Below are 19,044 nucleotides of genomic sequence, written 5' to 3'. Positions count from 1 at the left end.
GTATTTTATGGCGAAGGGGTTAAGTGAGGAACAGAAATACCTGAGTGCCTTTCCACTGCTCTCTATACACCTCCAGGACAAATAAGGATGAGTTGTCAAGTTAAATATAAGCAGTCAAGTGACTGAATTATAATTTACTCTGTGCTCAATTTAAATTAGTGTGAGGCTATTAAAATATACAGTATAAATACGGCAATTCATCACAAGCTGTCATGGATGGCTTCATTTATCTGCTGGAGTGGCACACGCTCCACTAAAGGCAAGGGGAGCAGAATCACAGGTCAAATTAAGCCGCTGTTCTATTTTAATTCGCTTATTTAATCTGTGGCGACATAATTGTCTTTTACAGTATGTACAACTCACAACGGAAATTTGGGAGGATTACAGTCAGTATACAGATGATTAATCAAACGGTCCATTTAAATGCTAGTTTAAAAAGCAGCAGAGACCCAAAGCCGGCAACAAATGATAATCAGCACACACGATCGACAAGGAGCTGCCTGTTGAGTTTCCCTTAATCAGAAAACAATCCCATGAAAGATTTCAGAGAATACATTAATGACCTCAAAACGTTCTGTTGGCAGGATGGCTCTTTGGTGCTTTCCTGCTTGACTTGTTCGTGACTGTCTTGCTTTTCTAGACCCCCAACTCTCCCAATCACATTTGCGTTTGATATATTGAATCATTATCAAATGTATGTTAACACACCATCATTATCAACAGTTATCTTTACAATATGATCAGTAGGTAAAGGGATATATACATGGTAACCTTTTAATATCTGTATTGCAAACCATAATGACCCAAAAGGAGGGGGTGGGGGGTAGAGAGAGAGAGAGACAGAGACAGAGACAGAAAGAGACAGAGACAGAAAGAGACAGAGACAGAAAGAGACAGAGACAGAGAGACAGAGAAACAGAGACAGAGAGAAGAAAAGTGCCTGCCATAGAGGCAGGTGGGGTGAGGGAATGGGAACATTGCTGGTGGGAAGTGTACACTGATGAATGAACAGGTGTTGGAACACTGTATGACCGAAACCCAATCATGAGCAACTTTGTAACTGTGTATCTCAAGGTGATTCAATTAAAAAATAAATTAAGATATTCAAAAATTTTAAAAGGCAAAAAAGAAATTAGATAACTTAGAAAAATAAGCTGGAGCGATAGCACAGCGGGTAGGGCGTTTGCCTGGCAAGCAGCCAACATGGCCGACCCGAGTTCGATTCCTCCGCCCCTCTCGGAGAGCCCGGCAAGCTACCGAGAGTATTCGATATGCCAGACACAGTAACAACAAAGTCTCCAATGGAGACGTTACTGGGCCCGCTCGAGCAAATCGATGATCAATGGGAGGGCCTTTACCTTTACCTTTAGAAAAATAAGCAAAGTATGATCAGTGGGTTGAAGTGACAGGACAGCAGGGAGAGCACTTGCCTTGCACGTGGCAAACCTGGGATCAATCCCCGACACCCCATATGGTCTAGGAGTGATCACTGAGCACAGAGCCAGGAGTAAGCTTTGAGCACTGATGGGTGTGGCCCCCAAACCAAAAAGTAAATAAAATTCAATAGGATTGGCATCATTTTCTAAATATTCTAAGACAGAAATATTTTTTAATTTAATAGTATAAGATATTTAACTCAACCTGCCTTTAAAAATATCTAAAGTAGTGTTTGCCCCCTTTGGCAATCTGAAAAGAGATTATAATATGCTTCTCTTGCTGAAAAAATGAGAACAGTTTTGAAGCATAAAAATCAGAAATATTTTGAATAGGAAGAACAAAATCAATCGTTCTTCAAGTGCTCCAATCGAATTGTCCCCACAGATCTTCAAAGTGTTGGTCCAAGTGACCACTTGACTCGGGAAATTACATTTCCCTCATGGTCCTGCATAAGCATCAGAGCCCTGCAGGTAACCATATTTAGACCAGGATTGTGATTTGCTGCTCTCTCAAATCCCTCTGCGACACCAGGCAGTCTGTCGCACAGCTGAGGTCACGGAGGTTCAAGCGACATGCTTGAAGTCACACAAAAGTCACAAGGGGGTCAGGAAAAGATCAAATGCGCCTCTAACTCTTAACCTTTCATTTCACCCTTTTCTATATGAAAAAAAAAAGGCAAAGAAACACTCTGGGTGTATGCGATGGCCCATACAAAGAACAGTATGGGAAATTTTGCATGTGAACTGACCCTTCTGAAGCATTTACTCCAAAAGAGTGAATGAACGAAAGAACAAATGACAAAATGGACTTAGTAAGTCTGCCATTCATCGAATTATGTGCTGAGCATCTAGTCATTGCATGTGGCTTCCATAAAGTCCTCTCAGCAAGGTTCTGCATAAATCAATGAGACATGAAGATAAATAACATCTATTCTCCATCCCGAAGAGATTTCAATAGGAGAGGGAAAACGCACACCTATAACCAAACGGAAAATATAAGGGCATTGTGTATTAACATCCAGAAAAGACACATACTGGAGCTGGAGACATTGTACAGAGGCCGGGCTGGGGGTTGGGGTTGCTTGCTTTGCATGTAGCTTACTGGGGTTTGATCCCAGGTTCCACATATGTTCCCCCAACCCCTGCCAGGAGTGATTCCTGAATGCAGAGCCAGAAGTAAGCCCTGAGCACCACTGGGGGTGGCCCAAAAGAAAACAAAAAAGACACAGAGAAATCTAGAGAGGTCTGAAGGGAAAAGTGAGTGAGTGATCTATATACTACATGTGACAGAGTTTATTCAAATTAATTCAGTGGAAGAATAGAGTTTAGAGTTGACCTCTGAAAGGGGTTAAGGCTTTTGATAGGGGTAGATACAGGTGAAGTCACTTTAATTAGAGAGAAATATGTGAATCGAATAGCTTAAGTAGGAAGTATCTAGGTTTAAATAAAGCAATGAGTTGAACTTAAAAGCAACACAGGATTCAGGCCAGAGGATGATGCTGTAAAAGAAGTCTGATGGGGGCAGGAGCAATGGTATAGTGGGGAGAGCATCTGTCTTGCACACGGCTGACCTGGGTTTGATCTCCAGTATCCCATATGGTCCCCAGAGCATTGCCAGGAATGATTCCTGAGTGCAGAGCCAGGAGGAACCCCTGAGCATCGGCCCAAAAACAATGAAACAAATAAAAAAAAGCAGACTGGTAACATACTGAGATCCATCCCAGAAAGTTTGAGTTTATTTGAAAAATAGTGTTCAGTGTTTTTGAAGACTTGCAAAGGTGTGATACAAATTATGTTTTCTGAAGTCAAATCTAAGGACAGTGAGCAACAAGACAGGATAGAGAACATAGATTTGGTAAAACTTGCCCACAATGAAATCCTTCTTCCATTATTTACTGACAATGGGACATTAATATCAGTTTTCTGTGCCTCAGCTTCTACGCCTGTAAAATGGAATCCATAGTTGTTAGTGGCAAAAGGCCAGAGTAAGTAGAAATTGAAGAATACACAAGTCAAGTGCTTAAGAACAATATGGAATACCACTAAATAGAAGCTTCTATTTCTGAGAGGACAGTTTAAGAGCTGGTCAACATGCAGAAAAACAGCATCTAGATCCCCCAAAAAACAAACGAAAACTGAGAAGTCAACAGGTTTCTAGAACTGGACATTAGTCAAAGCAAGACAGTGATCCTCGAGAAATGGAAAATGAAATGAGTATTCTGTCTTTCCATCATACTGACTAAGGTGATTTCCAGGCCTCAGTGCTGCCAGGGACAAGGGGTGAAGCCCAGTTACCCCCTAAGCGGATGTCTCATGGGAATCTGTAATGGCCACAAGATCCAGAATTCACTGGCAAATGGAGAATTCCCAGGATGTGTCCAGGAAGCCTGGTGGCTTCAGAGGAATAAATATCAGTGAATGGAGAAAGGAGCTCGAGCCATGAACAGGGGAAGAACTACCAGAACAGATAAAACAATATTCAGAGTTCCTTCCACACAACACTGTCCCTAGCAGGGGGGACAACTTGTGACTGTCAGAGCACTGAGCACAGTTTCCAGAAGGCTACCATTGGGCAGAGTATGAAAAAATGAATTCCATACTACCATGGGTTCCATCAGATAAAACTTAAAGCAAGGTGCCTGAGTGATAGGACCTGGGTGTGTTCCCCAACAAAACAAAATCAACAGTCTAAGAATCAACTGCAAGCTGCATACACATTTATCCCCCAAATCAAATATACCCCCTGCATCCCATATGGTCCCCGAGCACCATCAAGAACGCAGAGCCAGAAACAAACTCTGAGCACTGCCAGGTATGGACATAAAACAACAACAAAAAACCCTAATTCTTAAAAAGATCAAATTATCTCAGAGTCACTAAACATGTCAGAATAAAGAGAAAGAATGATCTAAAAAGTCATAGCACTGCTTTTTTCCCCTTTTTTGCTTATAACATAAATAAATATAAGATACCAACAAAAGCCTGGATAAAGGAAATAGAGGTATACCAGTGAAATTTTTCCTAACTTGGTAAAACCCTAATTGAAAGCAGTCTAAGTCAAGGATGAATAGTATAAACTTGAAAGCAACCATGAAGGAAAGGGTGCAGAACAGAACAAGGAGAAACAAAGAGCAAGAGAATAGGCTTTCAGTAAACCATTCGAATACTCCTGTGAAATTTAAATGGCCTAAAGACCCCAAGTAAAAAAAGCAGAGCTGATGTACAGTTGGGAATGAGTGATCTCCCCCCACCTCCCTGTGCTTCCGGTAGCCTGGTAGTCATGTCTAGGAACTGCCTCTGGCGCCATATAAGCTCATAAATGACCAAGATCCAGGTCATTATTTATTTATCCCAAATAAATCTCTTGGAAGAGAGCAACACAGAATGATACGTATGCCACAGAGATCCTCCAGAACCCAAGTCACCATCCAGTTTAAAAAAAAATTAAATTTACCTTAGCTGTATAACAGTATTTAAAATTTTAGAATTCCTGGAGCACCTGGCAAAGAATAATACATTGCAGATGTACCAAGTGTAGCACACCACATTTGATGGGGTGTAAAGCAGAAGGCAACCCATCTCAGAGAGGAAAAAAATATGTACATATACATATATATGTATATATATATAAGCACACAAGGCTCAACCTTTAACAACATGTTAGTAATTTTTTATACAAGGGCTTAATGGTTCAAAGGTGAAATACAACAATCTTCACACACTTTCCTCTAAGGAAACTTTTTGGATCATTTTTAGTAGATGATTCATAACAAGCAAGATAAATTATTTAGGTCCTGCTTTGGGGGCAGGGTTTGGGACTGGGATGGAAACATTTTAAGTATGGTGGTGGGTAGGTGTAATGGTGGTGGGATTGATATTGGGATAGTAAATGCAACAAATTATTATAAGCAAACTTATAAAAATAAAAATAAATAAATAAGAAGCAGAGATGATTGTACTGTATTAAAATAGAAAACCTGGGTTTGGAGCAATAGCACGGGGGGAGAGCGTTTGCCTTATATGCAGCTGACCTGGGGCTGATCCCCAGAACCACACGTTGCTCCTCAAGCACTGCCAGGAGTGATCCCTGATGAAGAATCAGGAATAACCCCTGAGCATCACCAGGTGTGACCCCAAAACCAAAATAAATAAAGAAGAAGACGTGAGGACGTAGGGCTGGAGAGAGGGCTCAAAGAGCTGGGCTGCTCTGCACATGAAATTCCATCCCCACACTGCATGGGCCTTTGAGCCCAGTACTGGGAGTGATCCCTGAGTACTGCAGGGTGTGCCCCCAACAAAACAAAATAAATAAAGCCTAAGAACCAACTGCGTGCTGCAATCAAGAAATTCATCTCAAGGGTTTTAAAGCTAATACAGTGGGCTGGGCATTTTCCTTGCATGAGGCTGACCAGGGTTCAATCCCTGGTGTCCCATGTTGTTCCCCAAGCATCACCAAGAGTCATCCCTGAGCAGAATCAGAATTAACCAACCCCTGACTACCACCAGGTATGGCCCAAAAACAAAAAAAAGAGAGAGAGAAAGGAAGGAGGGAGGGAAGGAAGGAAGGAAGGAAGGAAGGAAGGAAGGAAGGAAGGAAGGGAGGGAGGGAGGGAGGGAGGGAGGGAGGAGAGGGAAAGAGGGATGGAGGGAGGGAGAGGAGTGAGGGAAAGAGGGAGGGAAGAAGGGAGGGGGGAAAAAAGGAAAGAAAGTAAATCCATTTCAAATATAAAGGAACATAGATTCTCCCAACCCCAAGTCAGGCTGTCTTCACCAGGGCACCTTGGAGCAGGGCGGGTTGAATTTCCCTCCCCACCCCAAGCAGAGCCCCGGCAGCCAAAATCCTCCAGAACCCAGCCACAGCCAAGCTCAAGGCCACTCTCCACATGGAGGAGCCTCACCCATGACAAAACCGACAGAGGAACCCAGGTATGTGGGACTCGTGGCTGAGATCTCCAACCTGCTTGGATTGGGACTGGGCCTCCTCCATCCAGATCCCCAGTTTTTTCCAGTAGTCTGGCAGTCACACTCACAAAATGCCCCCCCTCACCCCCATGTAATCTCATCAAAAGCCAAGATCCAGAGACTATAAAATAAAGCTCCTGGAAGAGAGCGACTCAGTATTTCTTGGAGCATGGAGCATGCGCCAAGACCTCATATACGCTAGACCACTGACGTACCTAAAGTAGCACACGTGCATTTGGTTTTAACATACTTGCTTGTATTCTTGTATATTCGGGCTTAAATGGCCCCAGAATGAAATACATCAACCTTCACACACTTCCCTCTTATTGTGGTGGGAAGATGCTTGCTGGTTGGGTGGGTGTTTGAATATTATCTGTAATGAACTACTGTGAACTAATTTATGAAAATAAAATGTATAAAATCGTAAAAAAAGGCACAACAGATTAAAAGAAAAAAATCTCTATCATGTTAACACTAGTGGAAATAAAACTAGAATAGGTATGTTAATTGTATATTAATAGTAGACAATACAGATTTCAGAGCAAAGAATTTCACCACAGATAATGGTCACTAAAACTGAAAAAGGGGCCAATTCATGTAGCGAATATAACAATCCTAAGTACCCCTAATAGATCTTCCACAAAAATGAAGTTTAAAATTATGAAAGAAATGCATGGAAAAAACAGACAAGCCCATAACTAATTATTACTAAAGATTTCAACACCTCTCCTTTAATAATAGAGTAAGTAGATAAAAATCAGTAAAGATATAAAAATATTGACCACTACCACCAGCAAACTTAATCTAATTGACATTTAGACAATATCCCATACAATAGATTAGACATTCTTCTCCTATGCAGAGGAAATGCTAAATTAATTCATATTCTGGACCATAAAGCAAATATCCATAAATTTGAAATAATCCTAGTTATACAAACTCTGTTATTTGATAACAGTGGACTTAATATTAGAAATCAATAACAGAAAAATACATGGAAATTCCCACATATTTGAAAGTTCACATACTTAAGATTTAATGGAAGCTGTTTTGAAGAAATGGTATACACTTCTTCCTCTACAATTACAAATTACTATATAAGCTAAAGATTTTTTGCTTTAGTTGACCAGAAGTTCAGGACAAAACAAAACTAAGTTGAAATATAATAACCATGCCTCCTCTTAAATTATTTGTTCAATTCAAATAAGATTTAAATATAACAATCACATCTACTCTTTTGTTTGCTTATTTATTTTTTTGGCCATGGCTGACAGTGTTCAGGGACCATGCTAAGTGGGGTTCAGGGTCCAGCCATGTAAGGTCTGTGGGGCCAATTACATGCAAGGCCAGTACCCACTATTACTTCAGTTCTATTCTTAAATCACGCATTAAACTCCGTTTGAACCTCTAGTAGAGAATTTTATGGAATTTAGGGTATCAAATGAAATATGCTACAGTCCTTATTCTTTTTTTTTTTTCCAATTCATCAACTTCTATTTGAATGCTTTTTAACACTACACAGGTGCTCAATTTTTTTTTTTTTTTTTTTTTTTTTTTTAGTGAAAAACCATGAGGTACAGTTATAGGCTTACAAATTTTGTGCTTGGGTTTCAGTTATACAATGATCAAGTGCCCATCCCTCCACCAGTGCCCGTCATCCATCCCCACGGGTCCCAGCATCCCCCCCCCCAACCCTCATCCCCCCCCCCGCCCCCGTCCCATCCTGCCTCTGTGGCAGGGTATTCCCCCTTGTTCTCTCTCTCTTCTTTTGGGTACTGTGTTTTGCAAGAGAGGCTTTGAGTGGCAATCATGTTTGGTCTATCGACTACTTTTAGCATGCTTCTCCCACCTTGGGAGGGCCCTCACAACACCCTTCATTTGGTACTCTCTTCTCTTTCTGAGCTTCCTTTTCACCTAGAGCCTGTGGCTGGCCTTCCATTCATGGAGCAAAATTCCTGGTACTAATCTCAGCCATTCCTGGGTGTTACTCTCCCTTTTTGTTGCTTTATGTTCCCCAGATGAATGCAATCTTTCTGTGTCTATCCCTTTCTTTCTGAGTCATTTTGCTTAACATGATACTTTCCATGTAGTACCACTTGCATGTAAATTTCATAACTTCATCTTTTCTAACAGCTACATAGTACTCCATTGTGTAAATGTACCAAAGTTTCTTTAACCAGTCATCTGTTCTTGGGCATTCAGGTTTTTTCCAGATTCTGGCTATGCTACAGTCCTTATTCTAAAGCTCAATTTCTTGGTCCAGTCTAATGATAGCATGCCTGTAACCCTATACTGTTTAGATTTATTCAAAGTTTCAACTTTTTAAAATTTCTTTGAAGAATTTCATAGGTATCCTTATGGGGAACGCATTGAATCTGTATAATGCTTTGGGGAGTCTTGCCATTTTGACAAAGTTAATTCTCCCAATCCATGAGCAGGGGATATGTTTCCATTTCCTTGTGCCTTCTTTTATTTCATGAAGCAGCATTAAAAATTAATTTCCCTCCCCATTTTTAGGCACCATGATTATGGTTCCTGGAAGGGTTCCATGCATCCAGCGTTCCAACAACACACCCACTCCAGAGCAGATGCTCCCCCGAACCTCTGCCCCAGTCTGGGCCTCCCCTCTTCTTACACCACCTCCCACCCCCACCCCCCACCCCTGCCACCCCCAATTGGTAAAATCAGTTCTGTCAACCAGTTCTCAGGCTCTGTCTGTTGTCTTTGGGAACTTGTTATTTCCTTCCTATGTTTCTTCAATAATCACACATATGAGAGAGATCATTCTGTATCCGTCCCCCCTCCTTCTGGCTGAGTTCACTCAACATGATACTTTCCAGATGCTGTTCATTTAAAAATCACGGAAACAAAAAACATCACTGATAGCACTATACATCACAGCACTGTAAATATTTTTTTTTAATTTTAAAGAAAAAGTAAGAATAAATGTGCACTTCCATTGTGCATATATTCCACATCTTCATGATCCCCTTATGTGGAATATAATGCAGCTGTAAGGAATGATGAAATCATGCAATTGACTGCAACATGGATATACTGGAAAATATAAAGTTAAATGAAGGAAGCCAGAGAAGAAGGATAAACACAAATATCATGCACCTATGGTATCTAGGGTAAGTGGGTGAGAGGATGTAATGGTTTGAAGGGGGAATGCCCAGATCAACTCTGGTCCCAGAGTATAGGGAGAACAAGAAAGGAAAGAGTAGAGGGAGGGGAGAAGAGATAGAGAGAAGCAACAGGGACCAGGTCAGGGGAGTCAGGTACAAAGGTGTTAAGGAATGACAGAGCCAAGTATCCAAACACAGAGTCATCAACACCAAAATCAAGAAACCCAAACTTTCACAACCAAACTTGGAAAGAGGGCTGGCGGGATGAGGTGGGACAGGGGAGGAGAGGGAACCTGGAAATATTGGTGGAGGGAAGTTGACACTGGTGCTGGGATCGCTGCTACAATACTGTATGTCTAAAAATCAACTGTGAATAACTTTGCAAATCACAGTGATTTAATAAAAAGCAATTTAAAAAGCATACCAAGCAACATGTCTTGGGGGAAGGGGAGGTAGAATAAATGTGTCCTTTCGTAGACCACAGACAAAGTTCAAGTAATAGAGCACATTTGGGCCCTGAGTTTGACTCCCTGGCCCCAAATGATTCCTCAAGCACGGATGAGCAAGGCGAGGTGTCATGTGTCATCCACATCAGGTCTGCACCACAGCAGGGAGCACTAGGTGTGGCCTTGGCCCCAAATCTCTAAAAAAGGTTTTTTTTTGTTGTTGTTATTTGTTTTGGGGCTACACGTGGTGGTGCTCAGGCTTACTCCTGGCTCTGTGCTCAGGAATCACTCCCATTGGGCTCAGGAGAACATATGGGGTGCTGGGGATTGAACCCAGATCAGCTGTGTATAAGGCAAGTATGCTACCCACAGTACTACTACCATGACCCCTAAAAGTTTTTTTTTTTTAAATTGCTTATACTCCTTTCCAGAAATAACTATTAGCCCCTCGGCACACCTAACCGAATAATCACACATAGCACAGCGGTAGGGCGTTTGCCTTGCACGCAGCCAACATGGCCAACCCGAGTTCGATTCCTCCGCCCCTCTCGGAGAGCCTGGCAAGCTACCGAGAGTATCTCGCCCGCACGGCAGAGCCTGGCAAGCTCCCCGTGACGTATTCGATATGCCAGACACAGTAACAACAAAGTCTCCAATGGAGATGTTACTGGGCCTGCTCGAGCAAATCGATGATCAACGGGAGGGCCGGGCCGGGCCGAATAATAATTTCAAGTTAGGGGGTTAGAGAGACAGGACAGCGGGCAGGGCCGTTGCCTAGCAGGTGGGGGACCTGGGTTTGATCCCCAGCACTCCATGGTGCCCTGAGCACCACCAACTGTGACCCAAAAACCAGAGGAGGAAGAAAAAAAAAAGAATCTTAGTATTAACCTAGGTTAAACATACTTAATAAAATACATGAAATTATGAAAAATGGTCATGTTCCTGGCAGGCCAAACAGTAAGTCTACCAAACAACTTACTTACAGCAGCCCTCCTCCCTCGGAGTAAATAACCTAACGTTGTCTCTGGCTGCACCATTACCAAAAATCTCAGAGTTCTGACATCTTTGGATGTCCACCAAATCACTCAGGAGACGGGGAAAGGGCTGCATTACCGCTGCTCTCTGAGTAGGGACGGGCTCTGGAGGGCATGAAGGGCAGCCCAACATCAGCGCACCCTGGGCTGCAGCACTACTGTGTGCAGCGAACTCAGGAAGGGTTAGAAGCAGGCAGGCCTCAAAGACTTTGTGTGGTCCACTCCCCGGGGGGAACGAAGGGGCAAATCACAGCACTGATGTGGTCAGAGCTGAACTCCAGGTATTCTCTGCTCGCAGAGAAGAGGTACATGGGAGAAGCAAAAAGCAGAAGGTACAGTACGGAGGTGACTGAAGAAGTCCAGGTGTGAGGGAACGCGCCTGGTACAAGGCCATGGCAAGGATAAGGAATGAGGGGAAGGAATGAGTGGACACATTTCAGGGAACTATCTCACAGAAAACGGTAGCATCCAGGATGGAGGATGAAGAGGGAAAGGATGAATAACTACGAAGGCTTGGAGCTGCCAGACAGGAAGCCAGTGAGGCCACTTAAGGGGATACAAAAAGAAAGGGGCTACCTCATTGTTATCTCATTGTAGGTAACAATGAGGTCAATTCTCCCAGGGAAGATGTAAGACTAACTATTCTGTGGCAGACTTGAAGCACCTTCAGAACCCCAGATGTCACAGGAAAGCCAGGTCCCATCACCACCCATCACAGGAATATTCCAGGACCCACCACTTCCATCACAGGAAGGACCCATGGCCCACTACCTACCATCACGGGAATATTCCAGGGTCTACCACCTCCCATTCACAGGAAATCCCCAGGACCCAACAAAACTATCAGAGGAAGGGCCCAGACCCCACCACCTACCATCCAAACCTTAAACTATTTCATCTCCTGACCCAAGCTAACAGGAGGCAAATCAAGGATTTCATTAAAATGTATCCAGCACTTACCTTAACAGCTAATATCTTCCCACTTGGGACATGATATGCTCTATGGGAAGAAAAAAAAATAACAAAATCACTCAGGATTGTGAGACAGCCTAATAAAGGGTAAGGGCACAAATGTCAACTAGAAAACGTCTACAGCAAGAGGTTATGGAAATAACTTTCAAGAAACCATTAACAATAGCAGGATATACAGCTTTGGTTTTGATGGTTTACCTTGATTCACTGTCCATGAAAAAGACCTTGAAGGAAATACTAGAATCTTCCTAGTAGAGAGGAATTCAGAAGCATAACGTTCAGCGGTGGGGCTGGAGCAATAGCACAATGGGTAGGGCATTTGCCTTGCACACGGCCAACCCAGGTTCGATTCCCAGTATCCCATATGGTCCCCTGGCACCGCCAGGAGTAATTCCTGAGTGCATGAGCCAGGAGCATTACTGGGTGTGACCCAAAAAAGCAAAAATAAAATAAAATTAAATTAAAGGAGCTCAGTGGCACGGAGAGGGTAAAGGGCAGAATCCGGTCTCAGACCAGGTCCTAGGGATCCAGCTCCGTGATGATGGGCTGCCACTGAGTGTGTGTGTGTGTGTGTGTGTGTGTGTGTGTGTGTGTGTGTGTGTCTTCACTGGCCATGGGCAGAGCAGTGTGTTTAACTGTCTCTTAGGGCTACATCCTACCGCTACTGCCACATAAGTTCATCTACTAGCCTTGTTCCAAACACTCATAATGAAATCTCAAATGAGAAAACTAACCACAAAAATTTCTTGGACAGTGCAAAATTTCATTCCCAGTTGAGACTTCCAGGGCAATCTCATGAGAGAGGCTGGCCAGCTCCCACCCAACCTAGTGAATCCCTGGCAGCCGCTCCCCACCCAAAGCCGCCACCAGGCCCCTCTCTAGCCAGACTCCACCACCGCAGCACTGAGCTCCACAGAGAACCTAATCCGCTGAAAATTTCAGTTTTCTTTGTGGCTGAAAACGCCAGGCCTTGTCAGAGTTGGTTTACGTGGCCTCCCACATCTCCCCTACTTTCAGAAAACCTGGCAGCTCAGTTAACTGCCTTGTTAAATATTCTAGATTTTCTGGAGCAACATCTCCAAACTCTACAACACTGACATCCCAGAAGTAGCACACCAGATTGGACAGGATAAACTGCAGAAGCCAAACAATCTTGACTAACACAAACACTAACACAGGAGATTGAACTTGCAACAAGAGTTTAGTAAACCCTTAGACAAGGACTTGAGGTCCCCATGGTGAGACACAACAGTTTTCAAAATTTTCTTCTACGGAAATATTTTGATCTGATTGTGGAAAATATTTTGTACATTAGCAAGATTGGGCTGTTCTTTGCTCACCCAGCAAATATTGAGGTATGTGTGGGGCAGGCAGGACAAGAAGGGAGGCGATGGAAGCTTGCTTTCCCAGAATCCCCTGACCTCAAAAAAATATATTTACCAGGACGCTGAATGTAAGCAAGAGTAAAAGTTCTAATTTCTAAAAGCAAAAACAAAAAGCAAAATATATGTCATCAACTGGTTAAAGAAACTCTGGTACATTTACACAATGGAGTACTATGTAGCTGTTAGAAAAGATGAAGTCATGAAATTTACATACAAGTGGTACTACATGGAAAGTATCATGTTAAGCGAAATGACTCAGAAAGAAAGGGATAGACATAGAAAGATTGCATTCATCTGGGGAACATAAAGTAACAAAATAGGAAACTAACACCCAAGAATGGCAGAGATTAGTACCAGGAATTTTACTCAATGACCTGGAGGCCAACCACACATGTTAGGGGAAAAGGGAGCTCAGAAAGAGATGGGAACACCAAACAAAGGGTGTTGGGAAGATCCTCCCAGGATGGGAGAAGCATGCTGAAAGTAGACTATCGACCAAACATGATTGCCACTCAATGCCTCTTTAGCAAACCACAGCACTCAAAAGGAGAGAGAGGGAAATTCCCTGCCACAGAGGCAGGGTGGGATGGGGGCTAGGGGGGTGGGAGGGATACTGGGATCCGTGGTGGTGGGAAATGCGTACTGGTGGAGGGATGGGTGTTTGATCATTGTATAATTGAAACCCAAGCACAAAAATGTGTAAGTCTGGAAAAAAATAAATAAAATGTTTTTTAGTGGAAAAAAAACAATAATAATAATAAAACAAACTAGGTAAAGGTAAAGGTAAAGGCCCTCCCGTTGATCGTCGATTTGCTCGAGCGGGCCCAGTAACGTCTCCATTGGAGACTTTGTTGTTACTGTGTCTGGCATATCAAATACTCTCGGTAGCTTGCCAGGCTCTCCAACAAAACTCCAACAAAACTCCAACAAACTAAAATTTAAAAAAATATGTCGTCAAATGAAAATATCACTTTTTTGCGACTCTGACAGAATATTTGCGTGCTCTGACAAAAAAAATTGAACATCTTTATTGAGGTAAAATGGAGGGTTGGGTGGCTGAAGAATCTATCAGCATTCTTCAATCTTTTTCTCACCTACGAACCTGCCCCTGTCCTGCATACTGGCCCATGGACCAGCAGGTATAAAACAATGCTGTAGACCAGATAGCTGAAGCCCACTGTTACAGAGGATGAAATTCTGTTGTTTTAGTAATGCAATTTTTCTTTGTTTCTCTGAGCCACATTGACTGCTCAGGAGTGAGCCCTGGAGGTGCTCAAGGACCACATGTGGTGCTGGGGATCTGAAACAGCCCTGGCAGAGGGAGCCGTGCACAGGGTAAGCGCCTGACTTCCTATATCTTCATTTAAGAAAAGGGCAGATTATAACTTGCAAATGTTCGTTTCTATAAAAGTATCTAAAGATTTTTTCTTATTATCAGCTACCCGAGTATTTATAGACTATTTCAAATTTATCAAGTTGGTTTTCCAGAATTCCTTGAAATTAAAAAAAAAATATATATATATATACCTTAACTAAATATGTGTTTTTGTAAGTGGAGCCCTAGTATTATGCTATATTTAGGACAAATTTACCACTTACTTTCTATGTTAATATATGAACTTTTTTTTTTTTACAATGTGAAGCTATGTTTCAGGTCAAAATTTGATTATATAGCTGAATAAAGTGACATATAAAAACTTACATATCATTTTATCATATATAAAATGATATACAAAAACTTTCACTCATTTTTCCTCAGAATTTGACAGAAGTTGTTGGATTAAGCTAATTTGAAAGTGAAATGAGGAAATTTAGTAACTTTGTTCCAAGAATATATGAGTGAATAATACATAAGATTTAATTGCGATATATTATTTTCCCCCTTATATACCAATTACATGCCCCCTCTATTTCAACATTAACTTTAATTCTGTATATCAGAATCACTAATCAAGGACTGAAGTATGAATATAAATAGTTGGATATACAGGAATTCAAAACTTGTGAAAAGAAGTTACACTGGACAACAAGTAACGCCTGAATTTTTTGGATGACATCTGAATGTTTTTTAAACTTTGAACAATGATAAAAAGAATGATTAGCACTGAGTCTAGTATATACCATCTATTGTGTATACATATATATATTTACACAATATTATATATATATAGTAGCGTGTTGAACAAATATATATCATACTGAACTGTTTGGCAACTTAATTAGCTTGTCAAGAAAGCTGATCTCTTTTCCAAAAGAAAGGTCTCCGATTTCCAAGTGAATTAAAAGGGGGAGGCTTGATGATTTAATCATGATGCACGCTAATTCATCCGTGGAAGTTTGGGTTCGATTTCGAGCAATAAAGATGCCCACGGTTTGGTTTACAGGGCAATGACAGTACCAATTTCACATTTAATCATCAAGGAGCTGTGTGTGACAAAGGCGATGGCAGGTATGAGTGGAGTATGTCCCTTAAATTTGCAAGAGGCATTCTACCTGGAGAAAAGGAATTTGTTTACTCTCAATGGATACTGCCTCTCAATTGTTTTGACCTTCCTCAACACATTAAGTGAAACGTGATTAATGAAGTTTGAATGGAGACTCTGGTTACACCGAAAGACATCTATACACCTCTGCATTGTTTTAATTAACAGCTAACACTTCAAATTAGTTTGTTGTTGCCACAGTAATTACGTGTTCCAATGAGTGCATGGAGGAAACATTTTTATAAGATATTTTTAGTGCTGAGTCCTTGAGTGCTCCATTTTGTTTGAGACTAGTACAGACCTTCTGGGAATAGTCCCAGCTCTTAAAGTTGAGCACTGCATACGCTGTTGGAGGAAAAAAAAATAAAGCCAAGAGTCTGGGACAATTTTTTGTTGTTGTTTAGTATTTCCTAGAGAACCAAGAGACCAGCAAAAGAGAACATTATTACCCTTCCTTACTCTCTCTTTTTTTAATCTGGAATAATTAAGATCTAGATATATAAACAAAAACATCGGCATCAATCTTTAATTTTGATAGAGTAAATAGAGTTAGTTCATTTACAGGGCTGGAGCAATGGCACAGTGGGTAGGGCGTTTGCCTTGCATGTGGCTGACCAGGGTTCGATTCCTCCGTTCCTCTTGGAGAGCCCGGTAAGCTACCAAGAGTATCCCGCCTGCACAGCAGAGCCTGGCAAGCTTCCTGTGGTGTATTCTATATGCCAAAAGCAGTACCAACAAGTCTCACAGTGGAGACGTTACTGATGCCTGCTCGAGCAAATTTATGAATAACGGGAGGACAGTGCTACAGTGCTAAGTTCATTTACGGAGCCAGCAGAGAGTATAGAGAATTGCCTAGTTGAATCCCTTCCATCCACAAAGAACGAATCTAAAAGCGCTTCTATTTAAAACAGGAACTTGCTACATTGCTTGTGGGAATGTAAATTGCTGTGGCTCCTCTGGAGAAAGGTCCAAAACACAAAAATGATGCGGTAACACCACTCCTCGAAATTCAACCGAAGAATGTGAAAATATCATTCACTTCTATGCTCATAGCAGCATCATTCACAAGTGTCAACACCTGGAATTCATCTCCATGCATGAACACAGGAGGGGGCAAAGAGCTAAAGTCAGAGGCTCAGTGGAAACAAGATGAACTTGCTCCTTTGGGGACAAAACCTAGATTCCAGGATTCTGGCAATTCTGCTGCATGAACTAAGTCCGGAAGTAGGAGACAGTTACCGCACAGTACACTCAGAAGGAGACTATAAATCTCCAAAGCAAACAAAACTTCTAGACTCAGTGTGACTGGAAGGAAAAGGGCTGATGGTAGAACAATGGTAGGAGAAAAGAGCAGGGGCTTCTGGTTGTGCTAGAGTACTAGAACTTTGGTGTCGGTATTGCAGATGATTTCACGCAGATGAAGCTAAACCCCGAAATGCTAACATATTGTAAACAACAACAAGTTAGTGAAAAAAGGGTGTTGTTGTTGTTTTTAAATAAAGCAATGCAAAATTAATTTAGAATCAAAGCTCATAGGTGGCCAAGCCAAGAAAAGAATTCTGGAAGAAAACACATATTTTAGGACAGAAGTTTTGGGGCAGTAAAATCCATGACTCAAAACACAAAACAGTGCTGGTTAGTTTAACCAGACTAAAGAGCATCACAGTCAAATTTTTTATTTTATTTATTGTCCTTTTTTTTTTGGGGGGGGGGAAGGGTGCGTATCCAGCAGTGTTCAGGCAATACTTCCTACTTCTGCACTCACAGATCACCCCTACCAGGTTCGGGGATCAGATGGGATGCTGGGTCTGAACCCAGGTCGACCAAGTACAAGGCAAACACCCTGCCAGCTATACTAGTGTTCTGACCCCACAATTTTTTTTTTGTTCTTTGGCTTGGGGGCAACACCTGGAAGTGCTCAGGGTTTACTCCTTGCTCAGTGCTCAGAGCTTAGTCCTGGGTCTGGTGGGCTCAAGAGACCATATTAGTGTGGGGATAGAACCTATTTCTACATATGCAAATACCTGCTGTGTTTCTTCTGGCTTCCCCATAGTCAAATCTCTGCAGGCTGGAAGCACTGTGTGCCCACCACCTATCCATCAAGGGAGGTGGGGGTGGGGGTGGAGTGTGTGGCTCTGCGGTCACTGCCTGTGTTCGGATCCCAACTCTGTCACTTCAGTTCATACCCCGAAGTTCGCAAAGCTTCACAAACCTGTGGTGTCTCCAATCCAGGATGGGCAAAGTGGCCCCTACTTTCGGGAGGTGTGAGGACTCAAGGAGAATTAATAGATACAACACCGCGCCCGGAGACTGGCACACAGATAACAAACATGCATCAGAAGATGACCAGTGCAAACAGACGGAAACATCCAGAGGTATCCTTCTGTCTTCAGACTCTGCTTTACGGCTCTGAATTCTAACAAATGGAGGTTAATAATAGCTTGAACAATGTTTAACAACAAAGACGGGCAAAGTACTGGGATATGTCACTTCTGGGGGGGGGGGGGGAGGTTATCCCTTTATTTTGAGCCGCCTTTGAGGTCAAAGAATTCAAAGATTATAGCACAACTAGAATTCTTGTTTTCTTACCCTGTTTATTTCCCATTCACTGCTACCAGCCATATACACTACAGATAGGAGAGAAGAGAAAATTATGTTGCCCTAAAAAATCCATGTGCCTTTTTGCTAATATTCACCTTCAGAGAAACTTTATAAAATAAACATGTGAACTTTTTCCTAGCTGCAGGCTTGAGTAGTTGTGATCACCCCTCACACACTGCAGAAGACCCTTCACTGCCCCTCTGCTGAGTAGTGGGCATGACCACACCCTCGTCACTACATTCTCTGCCTGCTCCATGAACCCTGGCCCCTGGTAAGTGGGCAATAATTAATAATTTATTAATTATTAATTAATAAAGATAGGGCCAATGCTTCTTCACAATGAAAGGGAAGTCTATCACTTACATAGTGTTTGATACAGAAATTCTCCGTACCTTTAATTCATTTCATAACCATATGAGTACGAGTTATTTTCACACACCCATTCTCTACCGTCCATCCAAGCTTTACTGCAGTGGCATGGAAATATGCCATGAATTGGAGCCATTATCAACATCCCCATTTAATTGATAGATTTTTATCTGTTAAATCAAAAGTCCTTCCAAGGAATTCAGGATGTGGTCCCTGGTCACTGAGATG

The 19,044-nt window shown here is 42.1% G+C and overlaps 1 protein-coding gene across 2 annotated transcripts in view; it reads right to left on the bottom strand.

The window, feature by feature from the left end:
• The window catches only part of MAP2K5 (mitogen-activated protein kinase kinase 5), a 272,784-nt gene that overhangs the window by 163,875 nt on the left and 89,865 nt on the right, over positions 1 to 19,044 (bottom strand). For both annotated transcript variants that reach the window (XM_056127637.1, XM_056127638.1), the window contains exon 9: positions 11,967 to 12,006. In XM_056127637.1, the coding sequence (XP_055983612.1) occupies positions 11,967 to 12,006 (40 nt within the window). The remainder of the gene's footprint in view (positions 1 to 11,966; positions 12,007 to 19,044) is intronic.

This window comes from Sorex fumeus, unplaced genomic scaffold (assembly GCF_029834395.1).
Source record: "Sorex fumeus unplaced genomic scaffold, SorFum_2.1 ptg000063l, whole genome shotgun sequence".
NCBI classification, from domain to species: Eukaryota; Metazoa; Chordata; class Mammalia; order Eulipotyphla; family Soricidae; genus Sorex; species Sorex fumeus.
Note: the sequence above shows the minus strand (reverse complement) of the source record. Positions and strands in the feature narration are given on the sequence as shown.